Source organism: Falco rusticolus, chromosome 13 (assembly GCF_015220075.1).
Source record: "Falco rusticolus isolate bFalRus1 chromosome 13, bFalRus1.pri, whole genome shotgun sequence".
NCBI classification, from domain to species: Eukaryota; Metazoa; Chordata; class Aves; order Falconiformes; family Falconidae; genus Falco; species Falco rusticolus.
In genome coordinates, this window is record NC_051199.1 from 147,961 (window position 1) to 160,308 (window position 12,348).

Genomic DNA, 12,348 nt, shown 5'->3' on the forward strand with positions numbered 1-12,348 from the left:
TTCCGGCGCAGCTGGATGACGTGTCAGCGCCTCTCGCGCTCATTGGACGAGGCGCTGGGAGCGCGCCGGAAGCGGATCCCACCGTGGCCGTGGCGACGGGACGCGGCGGGGCCGGGCCGGGCCGCGCCCCGGTACCTGACGGGGGGGGGGGGGGGGGCTGCGGGGGACCCCAGACCTTGGGGGAACACACGAACGGGCGGGTGGGAACGGGGAGGGGGCGGCAACGGGGCTCCGGGGGCTTTGCGGAGGTGCTGACGGTCTCGGTACCGGGGCTAGGGGGGGTTCGGGTGGTGGGGCCGGTCCTGGTGATGGTGGGGAATGCGTCCCGGTACCGGCAGCTCAGGGAGTGTCTGGGTGTAGGGGTGCCGCATACCGGGCACCTCGGGGGGAGCCTGGGGGGTCCCGGTATCGGGGTCCTCGGGGGCGATCCCGGTGGGGGGCGTCCCAGTACCGGGGACTTGGGTGGGGTGGGGGGCGGATGTGGGCCTGGAAGATCCCGGTATCGGGGTGGGGGGCGTCCCGGTACCAGGGGCCTTGTGGGAGAACCTTGGCATGGAGGTTCCTGTACAGGGGTTTTGGTTTTGGGGGGATGGGGAGCTGGGCAGGGAGGGTGTCCCTATACCGGGGGGGGGGGGGGGGGGGTTCCCCGTTTTGGGGCAAATTCTGGTGTGACGGGCCGGGGGAATGCGGCAGGAACAGGGGTGAGGGTCCTGCTCATGGCGCAGTGAGGGGGTCCCGGCTCTGGTAGGTGCTGACGCCCCCCCACCCCTAGCCATGGAGGGGCCCCCTGCGCCCGACGACCCTGACCGGCAGGCGCAGGAATACGTCACCCGACTGCGGGGCCCGGGGCCCCCCCCCGGCCCCCCCCCGCCGCCCCCCGCCGCCCCGACCCCGGGCCCCAGCTCCTCCGTCCCTCCTCCACGTCCCATCCTGGGGCTGAAGCGGCCGCCCCCGGGTGGGGGGGGCGCGGGGGGGCTGCTGGCGCTGCCGCTGGAGCTGCTGCTGGAGATCTGCGGGTACCTGGGGGCGCGGGAGGTGCGGGGGGTCCTGCCCCGCGTCTGCCGGGCGCTGCGGGAGGTGGCCTGCGACGCCGTGGCCTGGCGGCTCAGGCTGCAGCGCAGCGCCCGTGGCCCCTTCCCTGTCCTGGAAGGTGGGTCTGGCTGGGGCGCATGGGTCTTGGGGGTGGGGGGTGGGGGGGGGGAACCCCTGATGCTGTTTCCCCACAGCTGGTTGGGACCCCCAAAATATTTAGCTGTGGTAGGTGGGGGACATCCCTAATGCTCCGTTTTCCTGGCTCTGTCGGCCCTGAGGGGGCTGTGGGGTGCTGCAGAGGGTGAATGCGGGGAGTTGGGGACCCTCCTGCCCCCCATTTCTCTGTGGCCAACTGGGGAGACCCTCCAAATCCCCCATTTCCCCCCAGTGTGTTGGAAACCCCCCGTAACTCCCCATTTCCCCCATTCTGGCAACAGAGCTGTCTATGGGGCGCCGCACCAGGGCGAAGGGGGTGGCTTAGGGGCCACCCCAGTCCCCCCTATCAGTTTGGGGGGGCCCCCCTGACACCCCCGTTTCCCCACAGAGGAGGGGTTTGACTGGTCGGCCGCCTGCATGGATCTAGAGGAGCATCTTCAGCGCTGGGAGGGTGGTGGGGCCCCCATGGAGCACTTCTCCCTGGACGAGGGCCACTTCGCCTCCGTCGACTCCGTCCTCCTGCTGCAGGTGGGGACGCGCCGGGTCTGGGGGGGGGGGTCCCCTGTTTTTAATGAGGGGGTCCTCTCCTTATCTTTGCCCTCCCCAAAACCTGGTAGGGGGGGACCCTCTGTGTTTCGGGTGCCCGCGACCGCAACGTCAACCTGTGGGACCTGCGGCAGCTCGGCCAGGCTCCTGGGAAGGTGCTGGTGAAGGCGCTGGGCACCGAGCGCAACGGGACGCACAAGGTGGGGGGGGGGGCGCAGCTGTGATCCCCACCACTTACACCTCGGTTCTAGCCCCGGGGAGCCACTGGGGGGTCCCGGAGGGGTTCGGCAACTGGTGGTAGGTCTGGGGTCTCCCTCACAGGGCTGGGTCTGGTGTTTGGCCTCCCGGGACAACAAGGTGTGCTCAGGCTCCTGGGACAGCACAGTGAAGCTGTGGGACCTGGAGGCTGAGGGGCAGCAGTTTGGGGAGATCAGGTAACATTGGGGGGGGGGCAGGGGGGTGTGGGGGAGTCGTGGAGGGGTCCAGTTGAGCCCAGCCCTCCCCTCGTCCCCAGGGAGAAGGCGGCTGTGCTGTGCCTCTCCTACCGCCCTGACGTCCTCGTCACCGGGACTTACGACAAGACGGTGGCTATTTATGACCCGCGAGGTTGGTCCTGCTGGGGATGGGATGGGGGGGGAGTGGGGATGCTGACGGGGGGGGCCCAGCTCAACCCCCCCAAATCCTCCAGCAGCTGGCCAGGCCCTGGTGCGCAGCTACAAGCCCCACGCCAGCGCTGTCCTGTCGCTGGCAGCCGATGACCAGCTCATTGTGTCAGGCAGCGAGGACCGGACCCTTGTCGTCTTCGACCGCCGAGCTAACGGGGTCCTCCAGCGGCTGCAGGTGGGTCCCGCTGCCCCCCAAAACCCCAGGGGTGGGCTGGGGGCTCTGTCCCACGTTGCTTCTGGAACCAGGGCCCCAAGGTCTGGGGCGCTGCAGGATCTGCCCCCCTTAACGTTTCTCTTCCCACCCTGTCCCCAGCTGGAAAACTACCTGCTCTCCATGTCGTACCGGGGGACACAGCTCTGGGCTGGGGACAACCAGGGCCGGGTGTACGTCTTTGGGAACAGCACTGGCAGCTTCCAGCCTGCCCGGGTAAGGGACCCTGAGGGGGCTGGGGGGCACAGGGCTGGGGGGTCAGGTGCCCCCCGATGCCTCACGGTATGTTTTTGTGTCCTTTCCCCGCCCCCACAGTACTTCGACGTGGGGCACCGGCTGCAGATCACGGGGCTCTGGCACTCGCTGGGGTCTCTCTACACCACATCCACCGACAAGACGCTGCGGGTGAGGGTCCCTCTGTCCCCCTTAGGCAGCGCCGGGCTGGGGGGCTGCTGGCCCTGCTGTGGGGGGCCGCGAACGGCTGCTGCTCTCTTGCAGATACACGTCCCTACAGACCCTCCCCGCACCATCTGCTCCTGGACACATGACAACGTGCTCAACGGGGTAAGGAGGCACTTGCCCCCTCGCACGCGTGTGTGCACGCCCCCCCCCGACACCCCCACCTCGCACATGCGTACGCACACACCCTCACCTCGCACACGCGTGTGCAAGCACCCCATCAGCCCTGCCGTGCCACTGCATCTCCTGTGCTGGTCCTTGTAGCGGGAGCTCCCTGGGGGGGATGCGTCCCACAGGAGGGGAGGAGGGGGTGACCCCCATCAGAGCGCCCCGATGCTGAGGAGGGGGTGACCCCCATCAGAGCGCCCCGGTGCCGTTCTCGCCCCCCCCCAGATCAGCGTGGATGGTGACGTGGTGGCAGCCGCCTCGGGGGGCCTCTCGGTCGAGGTGTGGAGGCTCCGGACTTGACGTGATGCCACGATCCCGTGCTCGCTGCCCAGGAAGGAGAGGTGCCGGGGGGCTCCCTGCCGAAGGGGGGGTCTGTCCCCGCTCCCAGCGGGATCCCCTCCACGCCCCCCAACATGGAGGAGACGGGCCTGGCCCTGGGCCCTTGGTGGGGCTGGAAGCTGCTGCCTGTTCGTGGGTATTAAAAGGATTTGACTGGAGCAGAGGTTTCGCCCCTCCCCCGTGGGGGATCCTGCGCTTTTGGGGCGATATTGGGTGGTTTCGGGGCGCTGCAGGGGATGGAGGGTTCGGGGTCACCCCAGCGCCATTGCCCGAGCTGAGGCGGTTCTCTTCTGGGGGCGTATTGTCCCTCCGCGGCCACCGTCCAGCCTCAAGATGGCGGCGGGCAGGGTACCGTGCAGGCCAAGATGGCGGCGCGCAGTCGTACGGCACAGGGCGGGCCAAGATGGCGGCGCGCAGCGGCGGCGCGGAGGAGTGAGGCGGCCGGAGCCCCATGGCGGCACCGGGGCAGGCCCCGGCCGCGGCCCTGCGGGCCGTGCTGAAGCCGAGCGGGCCTCTCCCGGCCCAGAGCCTCCCGGTGCGCGGGTACGACTTCGCCGGCGGCCCGGACCACGCCGCGCTGCTCCGCTCCTTCCTCACCACCGGCTTCCAGGCCACCAGCTTCGCCCAGGCCGTCGCCGAGATTCACCGGATGGTGGGGGGGCCGGGGGTCCCGGGCAGCTGGGAGGGGGTCCCGGGGCTGGGGGGTGCTGGGATCCCGGGAGGAGGGGGTCCCGGGTGGCAGGAGGGGGTCCGGGAGTCCCGGATGGGGACACCGGGGCTGGGTGGTCGCAGGGGTCCCGGGGAGGGGGTCTGGGGGTCCCGGATGGGGACACCGGGGCTGGGTGGTCGCAGGGGTCCCGGGGAGGGAGTCCCGGCCGGCGGGGTGGGGTCCCGGGTGCTGACCCCCTTCCCCCCCCGCGCCCACAGATCGCGGCGAAGCTGGAGCCGCTGAGTGCGGAGGAGCGGGACCGGGCCGGGCTGGGGGGACCCCGGCCCCCCTCGGGCTGCACCATCTTCCTGGGCTTCACCTCCAACCTCATCAGCTCCGGCGTCCGGGAGACCATCCGCTACCTGGTGCAGCACAATATGGTGCGGGGGGCACCTGGGGGTCTCCAGCAGGGTCTGGGGTCCTACCAGCCGCGGGCGGGGACACACCTCAGATCCTTGGGGTGCCCCCTGGGCTGCACCCCTGTCCCTGGGGGGCCTTGTAGGCGTCCAGGGGGGTGCAGGGTGTCCCCGAGGTCCCCAGCCTGTGCCTTGAGTCACTGGGGGGCTACCGGCTTGGTTCCCGTGGTCCCAGTCCCGTCCCCAGGAGGTCCCTCTGGGTCCCCAGTGGTCCCAGTTTGCTCTCTGGGGTGGCCTGGGGGTCCCGGACCTGTCCCCAGGAGGTCCCTCTGGGTCCCCAGTGGTCCCAGTTTGCTCTCTGGGGTGGCCTGGGGGTCCCGGACCTGTCCCCAGGAGGTCCCTCTGGGTCCCCAGTGGTCCCAGTTTGCTCTCTGGGGTGGCCTGGGGGTCCCGGACCTGTCCCCAGGAGGTCCCTCTGGGTCCCCATTGGTCCCAGTTTGCTCTCTGGGGTGGCCTGGGGGTCCCGGACCTGTCCCCAGGAGGTCCCTCTGGTCCCCAGTGGTCCCAGTTTGCTCTCTGGGGTGGCCTGGGGGTCCCGGACCTGTCCCCAGGAGGTCCCTCTGGGTCCCCAGTCGGTCCCAGTTTGCTCTCTGGGGTGGCCTGGGGGTCCCGGACCTGTCCCCAGGAGGTCCCTCTGGGTCCCCAGTGGTCCCAGTTTGCTCTCTGGGGTGGCCTGGGGTCCCGGACCTGTCCCCAGGAGGTCCCTCTGGGTCCCCAGTGGTCCCAGTTTGCTCTCTGGGGTGGCCTGGGGGTCCCGGACCTGTCCCCAGGAGGTCCCTCTGGGTCCCCAGTGGTCCCAGTTTGCTCTCTGGGGTGGCCTGGGGGGTCCCGGACCTGTCCCCAGGAGGTCCCTCTGGGTCCCCAGTCGTCCCAGTTTGCTCTCTGGGGTGGCCTGGGGGTCCCGGACCTGTCCCCAGGAGGTCCCTCTGGGTCCCCAGTCGTCCCAGTTTGCTCTCTGGGGTGGCCTGGGGGTCCCGGACCTGTCCCCAGGAGGTCCCTCTGGGTCCCCAGTGGTCCCAGTTTGCTCTCTGGGGTGGCCTGGGGGTCCCGGACCTGTCCCCAGGAGGTCCCTCTGGGTCCCCAGTGGTCCCAGTTTGCTCTCTGGGGTGGCCTGGGGGTCCCGGACCTGTCCCCAGGAGGTCCCTCTGGGTCCCCAGTGGTCCCAGTTTGCTCTCTGGGGTGGCCTGGGGGTCCCGGACCTGTCCCCAGGAGGTCCCTCTGGGTCCCCAGTCGTCCCAGTTTGCTCTCTGGGGTGGCCTGGGGGTCCCGGACCTGTCCCCAGGAGGTCCCTCTGGGTCCCCAGTGGTCCCAGTTTGCTCTCTGGGGTGGCCTGGGGGTCCCGGACCTGTCCCCAGGAGGTCCCTCTGGGTCCCCAGTCGTCCCAGTTTGCTCTCTGGGGTGTCCCAGAGGTCCCCAAGGTCCCAGCCCTGTCCTCGAGTGGTCCCCCAGGTTGCCGTACGGTCCCCCCCTACTTGTCCCTGGGGGGTCCCCAAGGTCCTGCTGACAGCCTGCGCCGCGGGGCAGGTGGACGTGCTGGTGACCACGGCGGGGGGCGTGGAGGAGGACATCATCAAGTGCCTGGCGCCCACCTACATTGGGGACTTCAGCCTGCGGGGCCAGGACCTGCGCCAGAATGGCATCAACAGGTACGGGGCGGGGGGGGGGGAGGGGGGGAGGGGGTCCCCTCCCCAGTGCCGGGGTCCCCTCCCCAGTGCCGGGGTCCCCTCCCGGGCTGAGCCTGTCCTCTCCCAAGGATCGGGAACCTGCTGGTGCCCAACGACAACTACTGCAAGTTCGAGGACTGGCTGATGCCCATCCTGGAGCAGATGGTGGATGAGCAGGAAACACAGGTGGGGGGCGGGGGGGCCCCAGCCCGGACCTCTGGGTCCTCCCTGGCTCTGGGGGGGTGGGGTGGGGGGACATGGGGACGCAAGGGGACAAGGGGCTGGGGGTGCTGAGCGTGGTGGTCCGGCAGGGCACGAGGTGGACGCCCTCCAGGATGATCGCGCGGCTGGGCAAGGAGATCGACAACCCCGAGTCGGTGTGCTACTGGGCACAGAAGGTAGGGGGGGGGGAGGTGGTCACCCCGGGTGTCACCGCTCTGGTGGGGGGGTGTCACTGCCCCGTCACCGCCCCGTCACCGCCTCCTCTCTCTAGAACAACATCCCAGTGCTGAGCCCCGCGCTCACCGATGGCTCCCTGGGGGACATGATCTTCTTTCACTCCTACAAGCACCCGGGGCTGGTGCTGGACATTGTGGAGGGTGAGCATGTCCCCAGGGGGGGTGTCCCCAGGTCCCCCCACAAATGTTGGGGTGTTTCCTCCCTCCCCCCCCCCCCCCCCCGGGGTCCCCTAACAGCCATCTCCGCCCGCAGACCTGCGCCTCATCAACACCCAGGCCATCTTTGCCAGGAAGACGGGAATGATCATCCTGGGCGGGGGGCTGGTGAAGCACCACATCGCCAACGCCAACCTGATGGTGAGGGGGGGATGGGGGCCACCCCCCGCCATGTCCCCAGGGATGGGGGGGGGGGGACCTCACCCCACTTCTCACCCCACAGAGGAACGGAGCCGATTTCTCTGTCTACGTCAACACGGCGCAGGAGTTCGATGGCTCCGACTCGGGGGCGCGGCCAGACGAGGCTGTGTCCTGGGGCAAGATCCGGATGGATGCCACCCCTGTCAAGGTGGGGCGGGGGTCCCTGAGGGATTCGGGGTGCCCGGCGGAGGCGGGGGCTCCCCCATCCTCACCCCCTCTTCCCTGTGCCCAGGTCTACGCCGATGCCTCCCTGGTGTTTCCGCTGCTGGTGGCGGAGACGTTTGCCCAGAGAGCCGATGCGTTCGCCTCGGGGACGCCGGGAGACTGAGCCGGTGGCAGGGTCTCCCTTGGGGGTGACACCCCCCCCCCCAAGCCCCTAGTTTGGGGGAGCCAAGCCCCCCAGTACCTCTGCAGGGGCTCAGTGCGCCCAGGCTCCGCTCCCTGCGCCCTACACACCAGCACGCGCCGAGCAGGAGAGAGCAGGGCGCTTCCCCTGCCTGGCGGAACGGGGGAGCCGGGACCCCTGCGCCACCGTCCGTGTGTCCCCAGCCCCCCCAGCAGTCTGTCCCCAGCCCCCCCCTCCACCTGCCCGTGTCCCCCTGCTCCGTCCGCCCGTTCCCCTCTCCCCAACGCTTGTATTTATTGGAGCTGCTTGGGCCGTGCAGCTCCGTGCGCTCCCAATAAAGCACCGGGGCTTCTCCACACTGGGGGGGTTTATTCCTTGTTAGTGGGGGGATGCGGATGGGCACGCCGGGTGCCCCCCACCCAAACTGTGTCACGTGGCGGTATTGTCCCCCTCGGGCTGGAAGGTCTCCTCGCGCCAGAGCTGGATGTGGCCCTCGGTGGCGGCGAGCAGGCAGGGCAGGGTGGGGTGGAAGGCAAGTGACTGCACCACGCCGCGGCCCACCTCCAGGCTGAGCGCCAGCGAGCCCTGCGGGGGTGGGGGGCGGTGTCAGGATGGGGAGGGGGCTCCCCTGGGACCCCCGAAGTGTGGGTTTGGCCCCTCGGACTCCGCCTCCTCACCTCCACGAGGTCCCAGAAGTAGACGCTGCCATCCTCAGAGGCACTGCCCACGTGGGTGTCCTGCTCGCTTAGCACGCAGTCCAGCCGGTACGCCGTGCTGCGGTGGCCCGTGTACCTGTGGGGGGTCCCAGGGGGGACAGGGTGAGGTGGGGACCTCTCCACAGCTTCCCCCGGGGGGGCACAGCACCGTGGGGAGGGGGCTCCTACTCGCCCAGCAGCTCCCCCGTCTCCTTGTCCAGTAGGCGCAGGGTAGAGTCGAGGCTGGCGGCCAGGGTGCACTGCCCGTCCTTGCTGAAGCACACGCTGGTGATGGGGCCTGGGAGCAGGCAGGAGTCTGGGGGTGTCCCGGGAAGCGCCCCCCATCCCTGGGAGCCCCCCCCCATGGGACCCCCCCCCAGCATCCTGCATGCCCCCACTCACTCCCAATGTAGTCACAGTAGAGCTGGCCGGCGCGCAGGTCATAGCGTCGGACACGGCCATCCACAGAGCTGTGGAGCCGGGGGGGTTAGCGGGGGGGGGCAGGAATCCCCGACGCTGGGGGGGCCCCCCCGTCCCCATCCCTCACCCCGAGAGGATCTCGTGATCGGAGACCTTCACGCTGGAGACGCCGTCCTTGGCCTCGTCCAGGACTTGGACGGGGTCGGGGCGGCGGGAGCGGCAGTCCCAGCACCGGACGGTGGAGTCGATAGAGCCTGGTCGGGGGCGGAGAAAGGTGGTGTCGGGGGGGGAGGGGGGGGCTTTGGTACCGGTGGGACCCCCACCCCCAAGACCACTCCACCCCCTTACCGGACACTATGATGGTGGCTTCCTCATTGAACTGGACGCAGTTCACTTTCTGTGGGAGAAGCGGCGACTCAGTGCTTCACAGGGAGCCCTGACCCCCCAGACCCCCTCCCCGAGCCCACCCCCCCCTCCCCAAATCATCCCTCCCCTGTGTCCTCACCCCCGCGTGGCCCCGGTACTTGCGGACCACTTGCCCGGTGGCCACGTCCCACAGTGCCACGGTCTTGTCGGCCCCGCAGGAGCAGAGCTGGCTGTTGTCGAAGGAGCTGGGGGAGACCCCCATCAGTGGGGCTGGGGGTCCCCAAGGGGTGGGGGTCCCCACAGCCCCCCCCCCGCCCCTTACCCGGCAGCATCCAGCACCTCGTAGCCGTGCCCCTGGTAGGTGCGCAGCGCCGTGCCCTTGTGCGGGTTCCACAGCTTCAGGGACTTGTCGCTGCCACAGGTCATGCAGTAGTTCCCATCCACTGGGGGGGGGGCTGAGGTGACCCCCGAGCACCCCAAAGGCGCCGCCCCTCCCCCCCCCGTTACCCCCCCGGGACTGGAGCCTGGCTCCCCTTTTCCTGACCATGGGACAGAGACCGGGGCTGTGCTGCCCCCCTGGGATGGGATCAAGAAGTTGGGGTCCCTGTGGCCCTGGGATGGGGGCCGGGTCCCCGTTCCGCCCCCCCGGGTCCCCGTTCCCGCCCCCCCGGTCCCCGATGTTCCCCCACTCGGGTCCCCGGTGCTCCTCAACCCCCCCCCAGTCTCCGGTGTCCCCAGTACCCCACCCCCGGGTCCCCACCTCGGTCCCCGGTCGTCCCCCCCCCCCCGGGTCCCCAGTTTCCCCCCCGGGTCCCCAGTACCCCTCCCCCCCCGGGTCCCCACCTCGGTCCCCGGTCGTCCCCCCCCGCCCGGGTCCCCAGTTTTCCCCCCGGGTCCCCAGTACCCCCCCTCCGGGTCCCCACCTCGGTCCCCGGTCCCCCCCCCCCCGCCCGGGTCCCCGCCCCCGGTCCCCGGTGTCCCCAGTACCCCACCCCCGGGTCCCCACCTCGGTCCCCGGTCGTCCCCCCCCCCCCGGGTCCCCAGTTTCCCCCCCGGGTCCCCAGTACCCCTCCCCCCCGGGTCCCCACCTCGGTCCCCGGTCGTCCCCCCCCGCCCGGGTCCCCAGTTTTCCCCCCGGGTCCCCAGTACCCCCCCTCCGGGTCCCCACCTCGGTCCCCGGTCCCCCCCCCCCCCGCCCGGGTCCCCGCCCCCGGTCCCCGGTCCCCCCCCGCCCGGGTCCCCGCCCCCGGTTCCCCCGCCCCACCGTTGAAGCGCACGGCCCGCACCGCGCCCTGCCCGCACTGCAGTGTCCGCACCCGCCGCCGCGGCAGCTCGGGGCGGGGGGGCCGGGGCCGCGGGAAGGCCATGGCGTGGCCGGCACCGGCACCGGCACCGGGGCCTCTTCCGGCGGCGGCGGAAGCGGGCGGCGGGGCGGCATGGCGGATCCGCGGCGGCCGGCGCGGGTGGCCAGGTGGGGCGGGGGGACACCAGAGGGACCGGGGGGGGGGGGGGACCGGGGGGACCGGGAGAGGAGCGAGAGAGGGACCGGGGGGGGGGGGGGGGGGGACGACCGGGAGAGGAGCGAGAGGGGGACCCCGGGGGGGGGCAGAGGGACGAGGGTGGTCGGGAGGAAGGGGGGGGCTGAGGGACAGGGGGGGGCGAGAGAAGGGACGGGGGGGACACGGGGGGGTGAGAGGGGACGGAGGCGGCGGGGGGAGGCCCGAAAGGGGCCGGGGGGGGGGGGGGGGGCGGGGGGGGAGGGGGGGGGGGGGGGGGGGGGGGGGGGGGGCGGGGGGGGAGGGGGGGGCGGGGGGGGGGGGGGGGGCGGGGGGGAGGAGGGGGGGGAGGGAGGAGGGGGCCGGGGGGAGGAGGGGGCCGGGGGGGAGGCCCGAAAGGGTCCGGGGGGGGGAGGAGGGGGGGCGGGGGCCAAAAGAGAGAGGGCTGGGGGGGACCGGGGGGGGGGGGGGCGGGGCGCAAGAGGGGCCTGGGGGAGACACCAGAGGGATCTGGGGGGGCCCAGGAGGGCCGAGAGAGAGGCCTGGGGGGGGTGGGGGGGCCAGAAGAGGGACCAGGGGACACGAGAGGCACCGCGAGAGGGGACTGGGGGGGCACCGGGGGGGACCAGAGGGACTAGAGAGATGATGGGAGGGGGCCCAGGGACCAGTAGAACGGCCCGGGAGAGGGACCGGGGGGGGTACCAAAGAGGTGGGGCGGGGGGGGGGGGGCAAGAGTGCTGCGTGGTGGGGAGCAGAGGGACCGGGAAGGGGGGGACGGACCCAAAGAGGCTGTGAGGACCAGAGGGGGCGGGAGAAGGGACCGGGATAGGGACCGGGACCCTGGCCTGTCTGATGCCCCCTGCCCCAGGTACAAGCCACCGGCCAGCGAGACTAACCCGGCGCTGGAGGACCCGACGCCCGACTACATGAACCTGCTGGGGATGGTCTTCAGCATGTGTGGGCTCATGCTCAAGGTGGGGCGCTGGGACTGGCCTGGGGTGGGCGGCGGGATGGGATTTGGGGGGGCTGAGGGCCGGTCTCGGACGGTTCGGGGGGGGGCTGATTGCTGTTGGGGGCACAGGGACCATCCGGGGGGGGGGGGGGGGCGGGGCGGTTCAGGGAGCCGGGGAACTTCCCTGGGGGTGTTGGGGTGGTCAAGGGCCAAGGGGGAGCCGGGCCTGTGCGCAAGGGTGGTTATAGGGGGGGCTCAGGGGGGGACGGGGGGGACAGGGGCCGTCCCCATGCCATACCCCGCTGCCCACAGCTGAAGTGGTGCGCCTGGATTGCCGTCTACTGCTCCTTCATCAGCTTCGCCAACTCCCGCAGCTCCGAGGACACCAAGCAGATGATGAGCAGCTTCATGTGAGCGCTGGCAGCCCCCCCCCCCCCGGCGGTGCCACGTCCCCTAAAGAGGGGACAGCGGGGAGACCGGCCTGGTGGCCTGGTTTTGGGGGGTCTGTGTGTGTGTGTGTGTGGGGTCCCTGAAGCCTGGCCTGGTGTTTCTCCCTCTTCCAGGCTCTCCATCTCAGCCGTGGTGATGTCCTACCTCCAGAACCCCCAGCCCATGTCCCCCCCTTGGTGATTACCCCCGGGAGGATGCTCACTGTGTGGACGGGGGTGGGGGGTGTAATAAAGCAGGGGGACAATAAACGGGGCGCCGGGGCACGTTGCGTGGTCATTGTGGTTTGTACCTGCGGGGGCTGGATCCCGCACAGAGCTGCGGTGTCAGCAGGCTGGTGGGGCGGCCGGACCCCCCCCGGGCTTGCGGGAACCCCAGGGGTGGGA

At 71.3% G+C, this 12,348-nt stretch overlaps 4 protein-coding genes across 7 annotated transcripts; 3 read left to right on the forward strand and 1 right to left on the reverse strand.

The window, feature by feature from the left end:
* Positions 1-49: 49 nt before the first annotated feature.
* FBXW9 (F-box and WD repeat domain containing 9) lies at positions 50-3,734 on the forward strand. Of its 2 annotated transcripts, XM_037406740.1 has the most exons (11): positions 50-131; positions 773-1,150; positions 1,577-1,716; positions 1,806-1,934; positions 2,056-2,168; positions 2,249-2,340; positions 2,426-2,574; positions 2,713-2,826; positions 2,926-3,015; positions 3,109-3,174; positions 3,463-3,734. In XM_037406740.1, the coding sequence occupies exons 2-11, from the start codon at positions 775-777 to the stop codon at positions 3,535-3,537; spliced, it is 1,344 nt and encodes a 447-aa protein (XP_037262637.1). In that variant the 5' UTR covers positions 50-131; positions 773-774; the 3' UTR covers positions 3,538-3,734. The 2 variants fall into 2 exon arrangements, with proteins under 2 accessions (XP_037262637.1, XP_037262636.1); XM_037406739.1 differs by lacking the exon at positions 50-131 and having other exon boundaries at positions 656-1,150; positions 2,423-2,574.
* A 116-nt stretch (positions 3,735-3,850) lies between these two features.
* On the forward strand, positions 3,851-7,944 carry DHPS (deoxyhypusine synthase). 3 transcript variants are annotated; one of them, XM_037406741.1, is made up of 9 exons: positions 3,851-4,228; positions 4,504-4,665; positions 6,226-6,347; positions 6,455-6,551; positions 6,677-6,763; positions 6,859-6,964; positions 7,077-7,180; positions 7,263-7,388; positions 7,473-7,944. In XM_037406741.1, the coding sequence occupies exons 1-9, from the start codon at positions 4,028-4,030 to the stop codon at positions 7,566-7,568; spliced, it is 1,101 nt and encodes a 366-aa protein (XP_037262638.1). In that variant the 5' UTR covers positions 3,851-4,027; the 3' UTR covers positions 7,569-7,944. The 3 variants fall into 3 exon arrangements, with proteins under 3 accessions (XP_037262638.1, XP_037262639.1, XP_037262641.1); XM_037406742.1 differs by having other exon boundaries at positions 6,934-6,964; XM_037406744.1 differs by lacking the exon at positions 6,677-6,763.
* WDR83 (WD repeat domain 83) lies at positions 7,936-10,463 on the reverse strand. Its single transcript, XM_037406748.1, has 9 exons — positions 10,332-10,463; positions 9,390-9,510; positions 9,207-9,312; positions 9,050-9,098; positions 8,829-8,955; positions 8,684-8,751; positions 8,471-8,579; positions 8,264-8,378; positions 7,936-8,171 (listed from the first exon to the last, which is right to left on the reverse strand). The coding sequence occupies exons 1-9, from the start codon at positions 10,432-10,434 to the stop codon at positions 8,016-8,018; spliced, it is 954 nt and encodes a 317-aa protein (XP_037262645.1). The 5' UTR covers positions 10,435-10,463; the 3' UTR covers positions 7,936-8,015.
* WDR83OS (WD repeat domain 83 opposite strand) lies at positions 10,454-12,228 on the forward strand. Its single transcript, XM_037406749.1, has 4 exons — positions 10,454-10,538; positions 11,432-11,537; positions 11,828-11,925; positions 12,079-12,228. Exons 1-4 carry the CDS (start codon positions 10,504-10,506, stop codon positions 12,143-12,145), a joined length of 306 nt encoding a protein of 101 aa, XP_037262646.1. The 5' UTR covers positions 10,454-10,503; the 3' UTR covers positions 12,146-12,228.
* Positions 12,229-12,348: the final 120 nt, after the last annotated feature.